The sequence below is a fragment of the Schistocerca americana genome, chromosome 4 (assembly GCF_021461395.2).
Source record: "Schistocerca americana isolate TAMUIC-IGC-003095 chromosome 4, iqSchAmer2.1, whole genome shotgun sequence".
Taxonomy (NCBI): Eukaryota; Metazoa; Arthropoda; class Insecta; order Orthoptera; family Acrididae; genus Schistocerca; species Schistocerca americana.
The window spans coordinates 503847362-503864968 of record NC_060122.1 but is presented as its reverse complement, the minus strand read 5'-3'; the positions used below and the strand labels follow the sequence as shown (position 1 = coordinate 503864968).

Below are 17607 nucleotides of genomic sequence, written 5' to 3'. Positions count from 1 at the left end.
AGATTTTTGTACATACAGATTGGTGGAATACTTTCATGTCATGCTCTGCACTAATTTAGTTCGAGTCCCTCTTCAGCCCCCATGCACTAGACCTTTCCAGGTGTTGTAATATGAGAACCACACATAACAAGTTTTGAAAATAACAAATGCAGCAAGGTATCAAGCAAGAGAGTGAAACGAGTGGGATCACACCATCACCACCTTTGGACAGCATGTGGGGACCCATGGTCACACATCATGCAGACCTCAATACAGGGTCAACACCCAGCCACTCACCACTGGCCATGCTTTTGACCACTCTTGCAACTGTACTGGTGCCACAGCCATCTATCCACACAAGAGGTGGATAATAAGTTAGGTTTAAATGCCCCTATATCAGGGTGCCCCTCACTTTAGGGAAAAGGGGGCCGGGTTACGTGGGAATAAAAGAGCAATCAATTGACTTGACATATGGTCTATGAATGTATGTAATCATTTTTATACATTGCTTTTCTTTCCAAAGAAAGTCATTATCATTATACATGAAATTATCATTGATATTTGTATGTGGGTATTAATATTGTGTGTGTGTGTGTGTGTGTGTGTGTGTGTGTGTGTGTTTGTGTGTGTGTGTGTGTGTGTTTGTGTTTGTGTGTGTGTGCAGTGCTTGGTTTGTAAAAATGAAGGTTCCAGTACTGTGACCATCTGGGGGTGTTTTCTCTATTTTTTATTTTATTTATTTATTTATTTTAATTTAGACATCTTAAAACACGAAATTTAGACATCTTAAAACAGTGTTTTAATGTTATTTTTTCATCAGAGGAACCATTACAGCATACCGTCACAAATCAAGCACTGTATATATGTATGTACATATAAAAACTAGCTGAAACTAGCTGAGAAACCTGGTCCCCTCACTGTCTGCCCATCTCCTTGTCCTCCCTTCTTTGTCCACATTATCACTCTCACTGCGGTAGGAGGCTGGTGGTTCTTACCCTTACAGTATTTCTTTCCTGATTGTAACTAAGATGTATACCAAATTTGATTTCAATCATTCCAAGGCTTTAGGATGAGTCTTTTTACCCATGATTTTGCTCACATATATATATGTCAGATACATTTCACACATTTTACCATATTTCATGCATATTTACACATGTATTTCACCTGTATGTCTAGCAAATTTTGCCCAGCAGTTTCTTTTTCATGCAGCTAAAAGTTTATGCAGTTGTACTTCCTGAACTATATACTGTACAATGATAGAATTTTGCAGGTGCATCCAGTGATATGTGAGCATATCTGCAAAATGTGTTGTGAACACAGTTAGTAATAAAGAAGTAATAAATTAAAATGGCATGCATGATGTGGCAGTTTCTTACACATTTCAGTGTTTGTGACATGTCATCTCCTGAATTAAGTGTTGTATAATGATATATTTTTCTAGGTACATGTGTGACATATGTAGACATGGTCTGCAAAATGTGTCGTGAAAACAATTAGTAGTAAACAAGTAATAAACTAAAACATCATGTTTATAAGGCAGTTTTACTGCATGAAGAGCAAAAATGTTGTGAGTGACAAACTTTTTTCCTTTAATCAAATTGCGGGTACTGTCAGTGACAAAAAGTTTCAAGAAGGTTTGAAATTATATGTAAAGTTTGTTGCAAGTCTCTACGTGCTCTCATTTTCAAATACTGGGTAAGAAGTGTGAGTATCAACACATCATGGGCTACTCTGCTTTTTTTGTCTCCTTCCCAACTCTTTGATAGGTGGATGATCCTTACCACCACAGGGATTCTTTCCAGACAGTAAATGAACTGGTATGTGTACCAAGTTTGGTTGAAATCAGTCCATTAGTTTAGGAGGAGATGTGGAACATCCATTTATACATACAGGGTGAGTCATAAATAAGGAACATTATTCTGAGGACTGCATGCTGCAAAGCACAAAAAGTGACAGACCATTGTTAATTTTATTCAACTCAATGTATTGTGTACATGAGACAAAAGAAATGGGTAACCATTTAACAAGAAACTGACAAACCTAATGATCACAACATGTGCACTCAGGTGCATCACATGATACACCATTGAGCTGATTTGTACCTGTAAACATTTGAAAGATATGAGAAAGTATAGAGGAATTGTATCTGGAATTGTGTCAGAACTTATGAACCACACATTGCTGGTGGTGGCAGAGTGTAGTATCTCATGTCACAGAATGTTTGTCCTGAAATGAAAAGAGTGGTCATTGGTGGAAGGAAAACTGCAGCATGCATGATGTGTTCACGACAGCACAGCACTGTTCACTCAAGTTGATACTTGCCATGCTGACTGTAATGAACATGTCACAGTGTTGCTACCATGGCAAGTTTCACAAATGGGGAAAATGCCAACATCCGACTCACCTATGGGTTTGCCACGGGAACAGCTGAAGTTTCAAGAAAACTTTATCATGAGAGGTTTCCTAACTGACACCTTTCATTCACAAAAACATTTTACTCTGTGGATAGGTGCTTGAAGGAGTGTGGTGCATGTGAATCACCTACAGGATTTAATGGATGGGGCCAACTGTCAATGTACTGTGTGGATGCTGAACAGTATTTGTTACAGCCTTTTGTGGAGGACTGAAGAATAAACAGAAGATCTCTCACCACTGCACTATGAATGTCACTGTCTACTGTTTTCCTAATACTACACAGAAACCATTACCATCCCTTTCACATGCAGAAGGTACAAGCATTGTGAAGGAGACTAGGTACAAGCATTGTGAGGGAGACCATTAACTGAGGCTGGACTTAAGCATATTCATCTTATAGTGTCATAGCCACAACCAGCATTATTTGCAAACAATGCTGTCCACCAACAAAGCCTATTTCATGAACAAGGGTATAGTGAATTCACACAATTGGCATGAGTGGGCAGAAGAAAACCCCTACATCACATTGGTACAAGGGCATCAACAATGATTTCCTGGATGTTACATCACCGGAATTGTTGGAAGACATTAGTTTGGCCTCTTGTATGAGCCTGTGATACATGTATGATGGAGCTCTTGCTCAGTGCTTACCTCAGTGGTGCAGTGCGATGCTACATGGACAATTCCTTTCCTTCCCAATGGATTGGTTGTGGAGGCCTTGCTGTATGGCCAACTAGATCGCCAGACCTTAATTCACTGGATTTTTTTTTTTTTTTTTTTTTTTTTTTTTTTTTTTTTTTTTTTTTGAGCCTTTTAAAATCTGAGACTTATGAAGAACGAATTGTTGATGTCAAGAACCTTCAGTGCGGAGTACAACATGCCTTTCTGCAGGGAGTCGAACTTTGCCACACACACTGTGTCTGTCATTTCTATGAAACGCCACTGCAGCTTCTGCTCATGTATTTCTATGTTAGTTTAGATTTGTAAAGTTGTATTGAATTTGTATGGATTAACTGGGACATTACTGAGTAATCATATTTTGTATTCAGATTTTTTGTACTTGTTTGTTGAGACTAAATCCAGGACACACAAACCGAATAATAAAACATGTATACATAGTTAAACAATTCCTTCTCACTTTCTGTTCCCTATGCCAACTAGCCACAATACACAATACTGGCTGGCAGAAATGGAACTAGATAGATGTGGGTGCTGACATTGCTCACATTGTCACACAGATCAGTGCTTGACACCTCACGCCTCATCTTATAATCAGTGGTGTCAACTACCTACAACACATGCATGTTGTGCGGTATTGGTGATCTTTCCCATAGGACTATGTTGGTGAACAGGAACTCCAAAAGCCTGATTCACATTTCTCGATCTTATAACATTCAATTGCATTGTCATTTAATGACATAGGAACATGAGGAAAATGAATTTGTTTGTAGCCCAATGTGTGACACTTTGTATGGAATATTTTTCCTCATTTATTACTCACTCTGTACACACACACACACACACACACCCACACACACACACACACACACACACACACACACACACACACACACACACACATGCACACACTGACAGAAAAAAATGACAACACCACAAATAGTTAATGTAGAGTAATGATATTTTGGTAATACACTTGTCTGAGTGACATATTTAAGTGATTAACATGGCAAGATCATAGTTTAATGCATTTGTGAGATAATCCATCGCAAATGTGAACTGCTGATACATTAACAACCAGTATAACAACCAGAATGTTGAATGGAAGCATGCAAACATGCGTGCATTATGAATTAAGGTGCTGGATGTCAGTTAGTGGGATGGAGTTCCATGCATTGTTAATGCTGGTTGCGAATGGCATTGGAGTTGTCATCCAATGATGTCCCATATGTGCACACTGGAGACAGATCTGGTGTTTGAGTAGGCCAAGGCAACATTCAACACTTTGTAGAGCATGTTGGATTACAACAGCACTATGCGGACAAGTGTTTTCCTGTTGGAAAACATATCTTGGAATCCTGTTCATGAATGGTAGCATAATGATGTCCTATATGTGCACACTGGAGACAGATCTGGTGTTTGAGTAGGCCAAGGCAACATTCAACACTTTGTAGAGCATGTTGGATTACAACAGCACTATGCGGACAAGTGTTTTCCTGTTGGAAAACATATCTTGGAATCCTGTTCATGAATGGTAGCATAACAGATCAAATCACCAGACTGACATGTGGATTTTCAGTCAGGATGCAGGGAATAACCATGAGAGTGCTCCTGCTGTCATATGAAATCACACCTCAGATGATAACTTCAGATGTAGCAGGTCTAGTGTGTCTAGGCTGCAGACAGGTTAGTTGTAGTGCTTACCTGGCCTCCTCCTAACCAACACATGGCAAAACTGTCATGAAGACACAATCAGCTTTCATCAGAAAAGACAACAGACCTCCAACCTGCTTTCCAGAGTTCTCACTTGACACCTCTGAAGTCGCAAATGGTAATAGTTTGTGGTCACTGGAATGCACACTACAGGGCATCTGGCTCAGAGGTGTCCTTGAAGTAACAAATTTCTAACAGTTCATTGTGTTACTGTGGTGCCAACTGCTGCTCGAATTGCTGCTGCAGACACAATAAGATGCACCACAGCCATACGTTGAACACAATGGTGTTCCCTCTTGGTAGTGCCATATGACCATCCAGAGTCTGGTGTTCTTGAGACCATACATTCTCGTGATCACTGCTGCCAACAATCATGTACAGTGGCTACATTCCTACCAGGTCTTCCTTCAATACTGCAGAAAGAACATCCAGCTGGTCATAGCCCTATTCCATGACCTCATTCAAACACAATGAGATTTTGATAATGGAATCGTTGTCACTTTGAAGACAATCTTGACTGAAATCAGCTCACCATGTCTAACCTTAAAGGTAACTCATGGTCATGAGCATAACAATGTGTATTTGAAGCAAATATGATTTGCATCCTCATGGTGGCACTACTAGCACTGCTTTTATGTGACTGGCACGAAATCTGAATAGACCTCATCTTTCAGATGTAGAAACACACTTACCAACTTCCATTTATGTCGCACAACTCCTTCTTGATGTTGCAAGTTTTTTCATCAGAGTATGGATGTGTGTGTTTGGGGGGGGGGGAGTGTATTTCCTTTAATGTTCAGCAATGCTAACTATGCAATTTCATAGTCACAGACAGTCATTGGTAGAAATTCGTAAGAATTTGGTGATAAAATAAGTGCTACTCTGTGACGAAGATGATGCCACATCAAACCAGCCAAAGAACTTATGATCCAAAATGTTGTTGTTGCAGTGGTCTTCAGTCCTGAGACTGGTTTGATGCAGCTCTCCATGCTACTCTATCCTGTGCAATCTTCTTCATCTCCCAGTACCTACTGCAGCCTACATCCTTCTGGACCGAGCGAGGTGGCGCAGTGGTTAGCACACTGGACTCGCATTCGGGAGGACGACGGTTCAATCCCGTCTCCGGCCATCCTGATTTAGGTTTTCCATGATTTCCCTAAATCATTTCAGGCAAATGCCGGGATGGTTCCTTTGAAAGGGCACGGCCGATTTCCTTCCCAATCCTTCCCTAACCCGAGCTTGCGCTCCGTCTCTAATGACCTCGTTGTCGGCGGGACGTTAAACACTAACCACCACCACCACCATCCTTCTGGATCTACTTAGTGTATTCATCTCTTAGTCTCCCTCTATGATTTTTACCCTCCACACTGCCCTCCAATACTAAATTGGTGATCCCTTGATGTCTCAGAACATGTTTTACCAACCGATCCCTTCTTCTAGTCAAGTTGTGCCACAAGCTCCTCTTCTCCCCAATTCTATTCAATATCTCCTCATTAGTTATGTGACCTACCCATCTAATCTTCACCATTCTTCTGTAGCACCACATTTTGAAAGCTTCTGTTCTCTTCTTGTCTAAACTATTTATCGTCCACATTTCACTTCCATACATGGCTACACTCCATACAAATACTTTCAGAAACGACTTCTTGACATTTAAATCTATACTCTATGTTAAAAAATTTCTCCTCCTTCAGAAATGCTTTCCTTGCGATTGCCAGTCTACATTTTACATCCTCTCTACTTCAACCATCATAAGTTATTTTGCTCACCAAATAGCAAAACTCTTTTACTACTTGAAGTGTCTCATTTCCTAATCTAATTCCCTCAGCATCATCCAACTTAATTTGACTACATTCCATTATCCTTGTTTTGCTTTTGTTGATGTTCATCTTATACCCTCCTTTCAAGACACTGTCCATTCCGTTCAATTGCTCTTCCAAGTCCTTTGCTGTCTCTGACGGAATTACAATGTCATCAGCGAACCTCAAAGTTTTTACTTCTTCTCTATGAATTTTAATACCTACTCCGAACTTTTCTTTTGTTTCCTTTATTGCTTGCTCAATATCCAGATTGAATAACATCAGGGATAGGCTACAACCCTGTCTCACTCCCTTCCCAACCACTGCTTCCCTTTCATGTCCCTCGACTCTTATAACTGCCATCTGCTTTTGTACAAATTGTAAATAGCCTTTCACTCCCTGTATTTTACCCTTGCCACCTTCAGAATTTGAAAGAGAGTATTCCAATAAACAGTGTCAAAAGCTTTCTCTAAGTCTACAAATGCTAGAAATTTAGGTTTGCCTTTCCTTAATCTTTCTTCTAAGATAAGTCGTAGGGTCAGTATTCCCTCACGTGTTCCAACATTTTTGCGGACTCCAAACTAATCTTCCCCAAGGTCGGCTTCTATCGGTTTTTCCATTCATCTGTAAAGAATTCGCGTTAGTATTTTGCTGCTGTGACTTATTAAACTGATAGTTCGGTAATTTTCACATCTGTCAGCACCTGCTGTCTTTGGGATTGAAATTATTATATTCTTATTATATTCTTATATGATCCAAAATAAATGAATAAAAAGCCTGTACCATGACCCATCAGGGGTCAAGTATTCCCTGTCCCCCATGTGCTGATGTCTACATTCGGTGGCATCTGTATACTGCTTAGTAATGTTCCTCATTGCCACAATGTTGTTGCTTCTACTGACCCCAATACCAGCTTACCCCAATACCAGCTTACCCCAATACCAGCTAACTCCAATACTAGTTTACCCCAATACTAGTTTACCCCAATACTAGTTTACCCCAATACTAGTTTACCCCAATACCAGAGTACCCCAAAGCCAGTTTACCCCAAAGCCAGTTTACCCCAATGCCAGTTTACCCCAATGCCAGTTTACCCCAATGCCAGTTTACCCCAATGCCAGTTTACCCAAATACCAGTTTACCTTGTACCTCAATAAAAATTTAAACAATAAGATGAGAAAACTAGAAAGTAAAACTGCAAGCAATCAAACAGCTGTACATAAGAGCAGTGATAGTAGTGCCACCATGAGGATGCAAATCATGTTTGCTGGAGTTTTCCATTATCATGCAAATAATCAAATCTAGATGTGGTAGATACATCTTTTGTTACAGGTGTGGTGCTTTAAATTGCTTGTGAATTTCAGTATTGGTGTAGGGTACATTGTGGTGTAGGGTGCATTGAGATAAGAAAGAGTAGTGACCCGGAAACTATCAAACATTATAAAAACTACTGTGTTATATTAAGAAAAGTTATTAAAAAATCCAGAAGTATGTGTATCATGTCTGAAATCAGCAACTCTGATAATAAAATTAAAACAATTTGGAATATTATTAAAAGAGATACAGGTCAACCAAGAGCACAGGAAGACAGTATTACCATCAAATTGAATGAAAACTTTACAAATAAAAAGTCAGAAGTTGAAAATATTTTAAACAATCATTTTCTAAATGTTGTGGATATAGTAGGATCCAGGTGTTCATTAGAAGATGCTAGGCTGTTAGTGGAAGAGGCCATACCTATGCAATTTGATACAATTGAAATCTCACCCACTTCTCCCTCTGAAATTAGGAAAATAATAAACTTGCTTAAAAGCAAAAACTCACATGGAATTGATGGCATTTCCAGCAAAATACTAAAAGCCTGTTCTCAACAGATAAGTAAGATTCTCAGCCACCTGTGTAATAGCTCTCTGGAACAGGGCATTTTCCCTGATAGACTGAAATATGCTATTGTTATACCTTTGCATAAAAAAGGGGGATGGATCTGATGTCAACAATTACCATCCAATCTCCCTTCTAACAGCTTTATCCAAAATTTTTGAGAAAGTAATGTATTCAAGAGTAGCTTCACATATCTGTAAAAATAAAGTACTAACAAAATGTCAGTTTGGTTTCCAGAAAGGTTTTTCAACAGAAAATGCCATATATGCTTTCACCAATCAAATTTTGAATGATCTGAATAACCGAACACCACCCATTGGGATTTTTTGTGATCTCTCAAAGGCTTTTGATTGTGTAAGTCATGAAATTCTGCTAGACAAGCTCAAGTATTGTGGCATGAGTGGGACAGTGCACAAATGGTTTAATTCGTACCTAACTGGAAGAGTGCAGAAAGTTGAAATAAGCAGTTCTCATAATATGCAAAGATCAGCACATTCCTCAAACTGGGAAACTATCAAGAATGGGGTTCCACAAGGGTCAGTCTTGGGTCCTTTGTTGTTCTTAATATATATTAATGACTTGCCATTCTATATTCATGAAGAGGCAAAGTTAGTTCTCTTTCCTGATGATACAAGTATAGTAATCACACCTGACAAACAAGAATTAACTGATGAAATTGTCAATACTGTCTTTCAGAAAATTACTAAGTGGTTCCTTGTAAACGGACTCTCACTGAATTTTGATAAGACACAGTACATACAGTTCCGTACAGTGAATGGTATGATGCCATTAATAAATTTAGACCTTAATCAGAAGCATATAGCTAAGGTAGAATATTCCAAATTTTTAGGTGTGTCCATTGATGAGAGATTAAATTGGAAGAAACACATTGATGATCTGCTGAAACGTTTGAGTTCAGCTACTTATGCAATAAGGATCATTGCAAATTTTGGTGATAAACATCTTAGTAAATTAGCTTACTACGCCTATTTTCACTCATTGCTTTCATATGGCATCATATTTTGGGGTAATTCATCACTGAGGGATAAAGTATTTATTGCACAAAAGCATGTAATCAGAATAATAGCTGGAGTCCACCCAAGATCATCCTGCAGACATTTATTTAAGGATCTAGGGATATTCACAGTAGCTTCTCAGTATATATACTCTCTTATGAAATTTGTTATTAACAACCAAACCCAATTCAAAAGTAATAGCAGTGTGCATAACTACGATACTAGGAGAAAGGATGATCTTCACTATTCAAGATTAAATCTAACTTTGGCACAGAAAGTGGTGAATTATACTGGCACTAAAGTCTTTGGTCACTTACCAAATAGTATCAAAAATCTGACAGATAACCAACAAGTACTTAAGAAGAAATTAAAAGAATTCCTGAATGACAACTCCTTCTACTCCATAGAGGAATTTTTAGATATAATTAAGAAAAAAAAGAAAAAGAAAAAACAAACAAAAAATTATAAAAACATAAAAAAAATAAAAAAACACAAAAAAAATAAAAAAGTTGTTATATTAACTTAACTATGTTGTTAAATTAACTTAATTATGTCATGTATTGGAAAATTTGACTCGTTCCACATCATTACGAAATATCGTATTCATGATCCATGGAACTAGTATTAATCTAATCTAATCTACAGATATTAATTCTACAGAAAGTAATTGATAATTGTGAATTTAATGTTGTATCTCCTTGCACAATGACAAGGGCACAGGAGGTTAACAGCAGTTTCCAGTGACATCTGCAGGAGTTTATTGTACAATAGCTAACAATACACAATTTTTGATATTACTATGCTGAAGTCCTTTTGGATCTAATTTGAACATGTTGTAGGCTGTAGTACAGCACAGCTGGAAACTGGTGGTACTAGGCAGGGTGTGGCAACTGCCTGGTAATTGACATTGCATTGAGAGGAATGTGATGGCTGCCGAGTGAGACTGGCTGTGTTGGTAGCCCAATGAGCTAGCGGCGGTGTCGGCTGATATTGGCAGGCATCATCAAACTTTGGTAGACAGCGCTTGACCAGTGGGTACCAGCCAGGATACACTAGCCTGATGGACTAGAAATTGTGATGTTGCTCTGGGCGTAAGGCAGCAGACATGGAGCACTTGATGCTGCAGCAAGTGGTGCATGAGTAGCAACCAGTGAGATCGGCAGCTTCTGAAGCCTGGTGAGCCAGCACTGGTAGAGGCAGACAGCAGCAGGCATTGGCGGCCACTGGCCTGGGATGCGGCAATGCTGACAGGCCAGAAAGGGTATCAAGAGCAGCAGGGAGGCGACACTTGACCAGCAGGGCTGCTTGGAATATGTGTATGTTGACAGAGTGCACAGATGTAGGGCTGGTGAGCCAGCAGTGACATTGGCAGGTGTTGAAGATTGATGGGAGCAACAATTCAACCAGTGGCAGCTTCCAAGGATATGATGATAGGGATGATGAGGCTCTGACTGATGAGTATAACTGCCCAATGTGTGAGGACTATCTGCCTGCTGGTGGTCTGGTCATTGCCGGAAGACAGATTGATGTCCATCTTATCACATGTCTGTGATTGCAGTACTGTTATGGATGGTACACATGCAGATGTGTCTAGCCACATGATTGTGGACAAAGAAAATAGTTCTGTGATCACAGTGCCTCTATAAGTGGTGTGCACCCTGTGAAATGAAAAAGAGGGAGGGTGCAGATGTGGCTGTGAGTGGAGGGTGCACTAGAAGTGCCGAAGTGCATGAAAGGGAAAGGATGAACCACAAGAGGATTGGCAGCCATTGTGAGCAAAGGCTGACAATGAGTATGGGGCACAGAAGTGCCTAAGAGACACAGAAGGCATGGAAGAGATCCCAAAGGACTAGTGGATATACTGCAGCAGCAGAAAATTGTTAGGCAGCATTATCAGCTATGCCAGTGGATGGTGCATGCTCGGATGTGTCTAGACGCATGATCGCAGATGAAGAAAATAATTTGGTGATCACAGTACCACCGCAGGTGGTGCATGCACATTGTAGCAGGAAACTGGTACCTTTGACAGGAAAATGCCTGCATCCCAGCCACTAGACAAGCCACAAGATGTGGAGGCAATGTTGATGGATTGTAGTGGCCTGGCTGGGGCTGGCTACAATATCATGGATAATATAATAAGAATTCAGTAGTAATGGACTGTGTGAGTATGGAGAATGCACTAAAATAATGTGTGCATATTATTAGTGTAGAGAACATGAGGACAAGGTTAGACTAACAATCATTTTTCCATTGCTCCACATGTGAATGGAATGAGAAGAAGCCCTAATAATTGTATAATTGGAAATGTCCCCTCATCATACAAATCATAGTGATTTGTATAGTATGTAGATGTTGATTCCCCTGTATTTTTAAACAGGAAGAATTTATCAGTTATCATATAGATGGGTGCATGCCGTTAACATAGCAGGACATTTTATAATTCCATACAGAAATAAAATGAGAAAAAAGAAGACAAGCAAAACTAACAGTTGGTTTCCTTCTCACTCTGTCCTGCTGTTACCACCTTTATCTTGAGTTTCTTAGCAAGTTCCTGCCTAACCCTGTATTACACTGCTGACAATTAAAACCGCAACATCAGGAAGCAAAGCAAAAATAACATTTTAGTGTATACATATCACAGTAGGAAGAACACTTGGTTAAATATATTTTAGAGTATACAAATGTGCAATTTTGTACACAGAGCTGTCAACTGTAGCTCACAACTGGTCAAATGCAGTTGGATGATAGATATGGCTACATCATTCCCTTCTGCTTCAGTTCTATGATACAGTTTAGAAGTTTTAGTGGCTGATGAGTAGTGGTGTGCCAGTCTTTCAGCAACCCATGGTCAGTTGTTTTCAGTGGGTGAGAGATCTGTAAAGCATGCTGGCCATGGTAACAATCAAACACCCTCTGTACCAAGGTAGGTCGGGACAGCATAGGTATTGAGTGGTCTTGGATTATTTTATTGAAAGGTAATGTCCTGGTGACCTCGAAGAGCAAGGATATCCACTGGCCTTATCACATCAGAAATATAGCAGCTGCTTTCCAAATTACCATTTACATAAACCAGAAGTGACTCTGTTGTGTAATGGATGGCATCCCATGCTATCACACTAGTTGCCTGGCCCATACGACAGTGACAGATGGAATCTGGCTTCCTCCTATAGTCCTCCACATGTCATGCCAATGTCATATTTGTTGCATGCCATCTTCATTTTGTAGCAGTTTCAGTAACCAGCAGTATAGTTCTGTTTGTTGGCAACTTTTGTTCATGGATCTTACTCACATGATGAATCATTATTGCTGGTGATGACAAAACGCTAACCGTGCTAGCTACAGAGATCAGAGAGAGCAGGCATCATTTAAACTATATGCCAAGACCAATAGGTAGATATAGTTTGTATCAGAATTTCTAATTTCTGTAAATAAATATTTGCTGCAGTGTTTAAGACTGTGTATAATGCTGAGCTGGAAGGACTATTACCAAATAAGGCTTTTGAGCTAGCGAATGTCAAACAAGTACCATATACACTAATATTCCCCATACCTTAGAATTAGTTATATTATGTTAAAAATATGTTAATAATCTTGTATTTTCTGTGAATGAAAGTTTTAAGATTTACAAGGAAGTCTGAGGTACAAGGGTAAGACAATAAGAAACTGCTGTTATGGTTGTAATAATGCATACTGATAATTGCAGAAAAGAGTGGTACAGTCACTGCTGAGACTCATCCAAGCCCTCTATTTATTTGCAGCTTCTTGGTAATTGGAACTCTTACCTTTGTTTGGATTTGCCTTTTGTCTGGAGATTCTTTCCTGTGTAGACTATTTTATACCTGATAATATCTGCAGCTTCAAATAGGAAACATTAAATACTAATATAAATCAATGGCAATCATATTTATGGGCCCGTGAGGTTAGTTCTGCAATTTTGCTTTCCTGTGATGATGATATATCATGTCATGTTCACAATAAAAATCTTTGTGTGTTCACTTTCCAAGCATAGGGGCATTTCAGTTAAATCTAGATTTCACGATGTCATTATTTCCTCCAAATAGTTGTTATGAAGTTACCTTTTTCATATTCACAGATTAATGTTAATTTAAATGAATAAAATTCATTTCATTTTAAATTTGCAGCAATGAGAATGAAAAGCTGAAAGCTGAAACTGAAGTAGCAGTCAGTAAAATGGAATTAACAAAAGCTGTAACAGATGATTCAGTTGATAAAGTAAATGATGCATATAGCACAGCTCTTAATAATCATATTGAGATATCGAGTCTTAATTTTCCAGAAATGGATCTGGTAAAAATACAGTTAGATGCTACAACAACAGTTGCACAGGTAATTAACTTTGCTTCCCATTGTTCTAGTTTTATGTGATTGTAGAAATATAAACATAATAGAGATGAAAAAAATTAGAATAAAATTATATACTCGATACATGCCAAAATTGGAACAATTGATACAGGGCCAAGTAGTAAGGTGAAATTGAGAAGTTGATGAATCTTGAGCTTGCTCATTTGAGACTTATTTAATGGTACTTTAAAGTAATGCAAGAGAGGATAAGTAAAAAAAAGTGGAAGTGTGAAAGGAAAGAGAAAATGAGAACTCAATATTAAGAGAAACATACAAGGCATACAGGAGCAATAGTGGAATGTAATAGGTAAGGTTCAGATTGTGAATAATAACCTTAAACATCCAGTGATCTAATCAGATAAAATGCAAATCCAAGAACCAAAACAAAAGTGAATATATATATATATATATATATATATATATATATATAGAGGGAAACATATATGTTTCCCTCTATTTTTATGTGTATATATATATATATATATATATATATATATATATATATATATATATATATATATCTATCTAAAAAGAAAGATGATGAAACTTACCAAACAAAAGCGCTGGCAGGTCGATAGACACACAAACAAACACAAACATACACACAAAATTCTAGCTTTCGCAACCAATGGTTGCCTCGTCAGGAAAGAGGGAAGGAGAAGGAAAGACAAAAGGATATGGGTTTTAAGGGAGAGGGTAAGGAGTCATTCCAATCCCGGGAGCGGAAAGACTTACCTTAGGGGGAAAAAAGGACAGGTATACACTCGCACACACACACATATCCATCCACACATACACAGACACAAGCAGACATTTGTTACACAGACAGGTTACACAGTTCCTGTAAATTATGGGTTTGTGGATTGTGAGCATAGAGCTTGTGCTCGATAGCATCCTAGATATATTGCATCAAGTTCAGATAAGGCAAATTTGGCGGCCAAGACATCAATATGAGTTCACTAACATGCCTCTGTAGCACAATCGAGGCCGTGTGACAGACATTTATTCTATTGAAAGATGCCATCATGATCAGGGAACACGTCAAGTGTGAAGGGATTCAGATGGTCCCCAATAATGGTCATACAGTCCACAGCTATCATAATATCTCCACATGACCCTAAAAATGCTGACACCCCTCCCCCACCCAAATCTTGCATCCATAGTGCATAGCATGTTCTGAAAAGTCGTTCACCTCATGTATCCAGACATGACCATTGATGTGAAGTAACAAGAAATGTGATTCATCCAATCAGGTGACACATTTCCATTGATCCATGATTAATTCTTTATGATATCGTCACTGCAGTTGTAAATAACAATGTTGTGGGGTCAGCATAGGAACATGGAGGGGTCGTCTGCTAGAGAGCCCCATGTTCGAGCCTGTGCTGAGAACAGTGTTCTCTGGAACACTTGTGTCTGCACCATTTTTGCACTTCATTGTCAAATCTGCCACAAGTTGCTACCTACACTACTTTAAATAATGGGTAAGCCTCTGTACTCCCTTTTCAGTGATGAGGCATGGATGTCCTACACCATATTACCTACCCATGGCTTCATGGTCCTCCAGCCACATACCATAGATGCTCATGAAAGTAGCATGCATACTGGCTGACCAGCTTGTTTCCAAGGTTCTCATCCCAAGGTGCAAACATTCTCTTTTCCTCAGTCTTCTGCAACATGAAAATATTATTCGAATCAATTAAGACACTTTTTTCGATGTCAGTGCTACACTGTTTTAAATGTCCTCCACCTTTTGCTGATGTAATTCAGACTTTTCAAGGTGGCATGTTTGGATATATGTTCTATTCATGTGATAATTCCAAATATTTTTCATTTACTCAAGGACTGAAAGAGAAATATACACCTACATCAGTTCTTCTTGCCCTTTACTCATAAGCTATGCAGTATGAATTATCAGTAGGTGACACATGCATTGAGCTCAAGTGTCATAACAAGGAAATGCTTCTCAGTATGCATAGGCATTACTCCAGAAAGCTCAACCAGTCACAAAAACAACTGAAATGCCATTTTCAGATGAATCTGAAACACCTGCTACCACATCAGAGGAGCTGAAAGGGACAGTTGACTTTTATGTTGGAGGCAACACTCAGTTTATTTCTTGATTGTACAAGCACTGGTCTTTAGTAGCTAGGGAGTAATGTTGAGAAGCAACAGGAGCTGCTAGTACATAATACTCTCAGTGCATGCAGAACAATAAATGGAGAATTTTTGGTTGGAGTACACTACTGATGTAAACCCTACATTCAATTGAGGCTACTTCCAGGCCTAGATATTTCTTGCTATGCTGGAGTATATACACTTTTGTTAATTGCACTTAGAGTCACTATGTTGAAGTACTTCAAAAAACACTTTAAGTGTATCAAAATGTTTTCTGTTATTGATCTAGTGACAGTTGTATCATCATGATAGTTAGTGCTTTAACATATCCATTGAATTAGCTGTTCTTGGTATTGCTGATAATATCAAGGGCACCACTCACTTAGAATAGCAAATTATTGTATCAAAATAAGTCGAATAGTGTATTGATTACCACCATTGCCTTGGATTCTTAGTTCAGGGATAACTGTAGGTGTGTTCAATCAGAAGAATTAACCTTTGGGTAATTATGTTCATCAACTTTTTAGGCAGGGAATCGAAGAAGTGTATACTTCTGATTAGGCATTTATAGATGCTTTGCAATTTGTGCAAATGCACAAAGATACATTTGGCTTTTGCACCACCACTAGTTGTGTAATCTCATTGACTAGAACAGGCATTACTACTTGTTCCTGAAGACGACATAGTTCAGCTTGCAAGTCTTCTCGTAATGCAAAATGAATTGGTCGAGGTTGATAGAAATTAGGTATGGCTGAAGACTTCATATTGATGTGTAGCATGAAGTCTTCAAGTATTGGCTTAAAAAGTGAAACAAAACTGTTATAAAGTGTGTCTGGAGCTTTATAAGGTATGGAATCTGGCACAGTATAACATAGTCTTTAATTTGGAATCCAAATGTAACGGAATCATCCAAAATAAGGACATTAATAGCTGTAGGTAAAGCTACCATGTGGAGAATTATTCTGGGAAAAATTTTATTGTATTCAGAAGATTCTGTGGTGTGACATTGTAAGATATCAACTAATTATTATAATATAACAGTCATCCTCTCACTTTGTTGTAAAGAATGCTGCATTTAGGTCTACATTGAAGGCAATCTCAGACTTCTTAACAGGAAGCTGTAACTGTCATAATTATTTCTGACACAGTCACTGGGCACATTTAGAAAACTGCTGTGATTCGCCAATCTTTCAAAGTGCCGCCGCGCAGTTATGCCTGTCCTCTACATGTGGTGCTGTCTGCCAGCCATGCAGCAACAGCACCACCTAAGCGGCCAGCCAGCCAGCGGACGCTAGACTCGGACTCAGTTATGATTTGACTGTTAAAGTGACACACGTCTTACTCTGTTTACTTGATCTGTAACTTTCATGTATTGTGTCATCCTTGAAATATATTTGTTCAGCTTGAAGTTATAACAATTGGCGATGAGATAGTGAATTTTTCTTTTTCATTGTTGACCCAAGTGTTTCCATGGCTACTTTAGAGCAACTATTGCAAGGTCTCATAGAACAGCAAATGCTTCTCACAAATGTGATTCGTGATTTCGTTGTCTCTACCTCCTTTTCCTCCTTATGACGAGACGGCGGAAGACTGGTCCGATTACAAAAACATCTTCGACAGCACTTCTTGGCATTTCATGTTGT

The 17607-nt window shown here is 38.8% G+C and overlaps 1 protein-coding gene across 1 annotated transcript in view; it reads left to right on the top strand.

Annotated features, from left to right (window-relative positions):
- LOC124613585 (laminin subunit gamma-1-like) overlaps positions 1 to 17607 on the top strand; it is a 193811-nt gene that overhangs the window by 117323 nt on the left and 58881 nt on the right. Inside the window, exon 15 of the mRNA XM_047142301.1 lies at positions 13627 to 13831. Within this exon, the coding sequence (XP_046998257.1) occupies positions 13627 to 13831 (205 nt within the window). The remainder of the gene's footprint in view (positions 1 to 13626; positions 13832 to 17607) is intronic.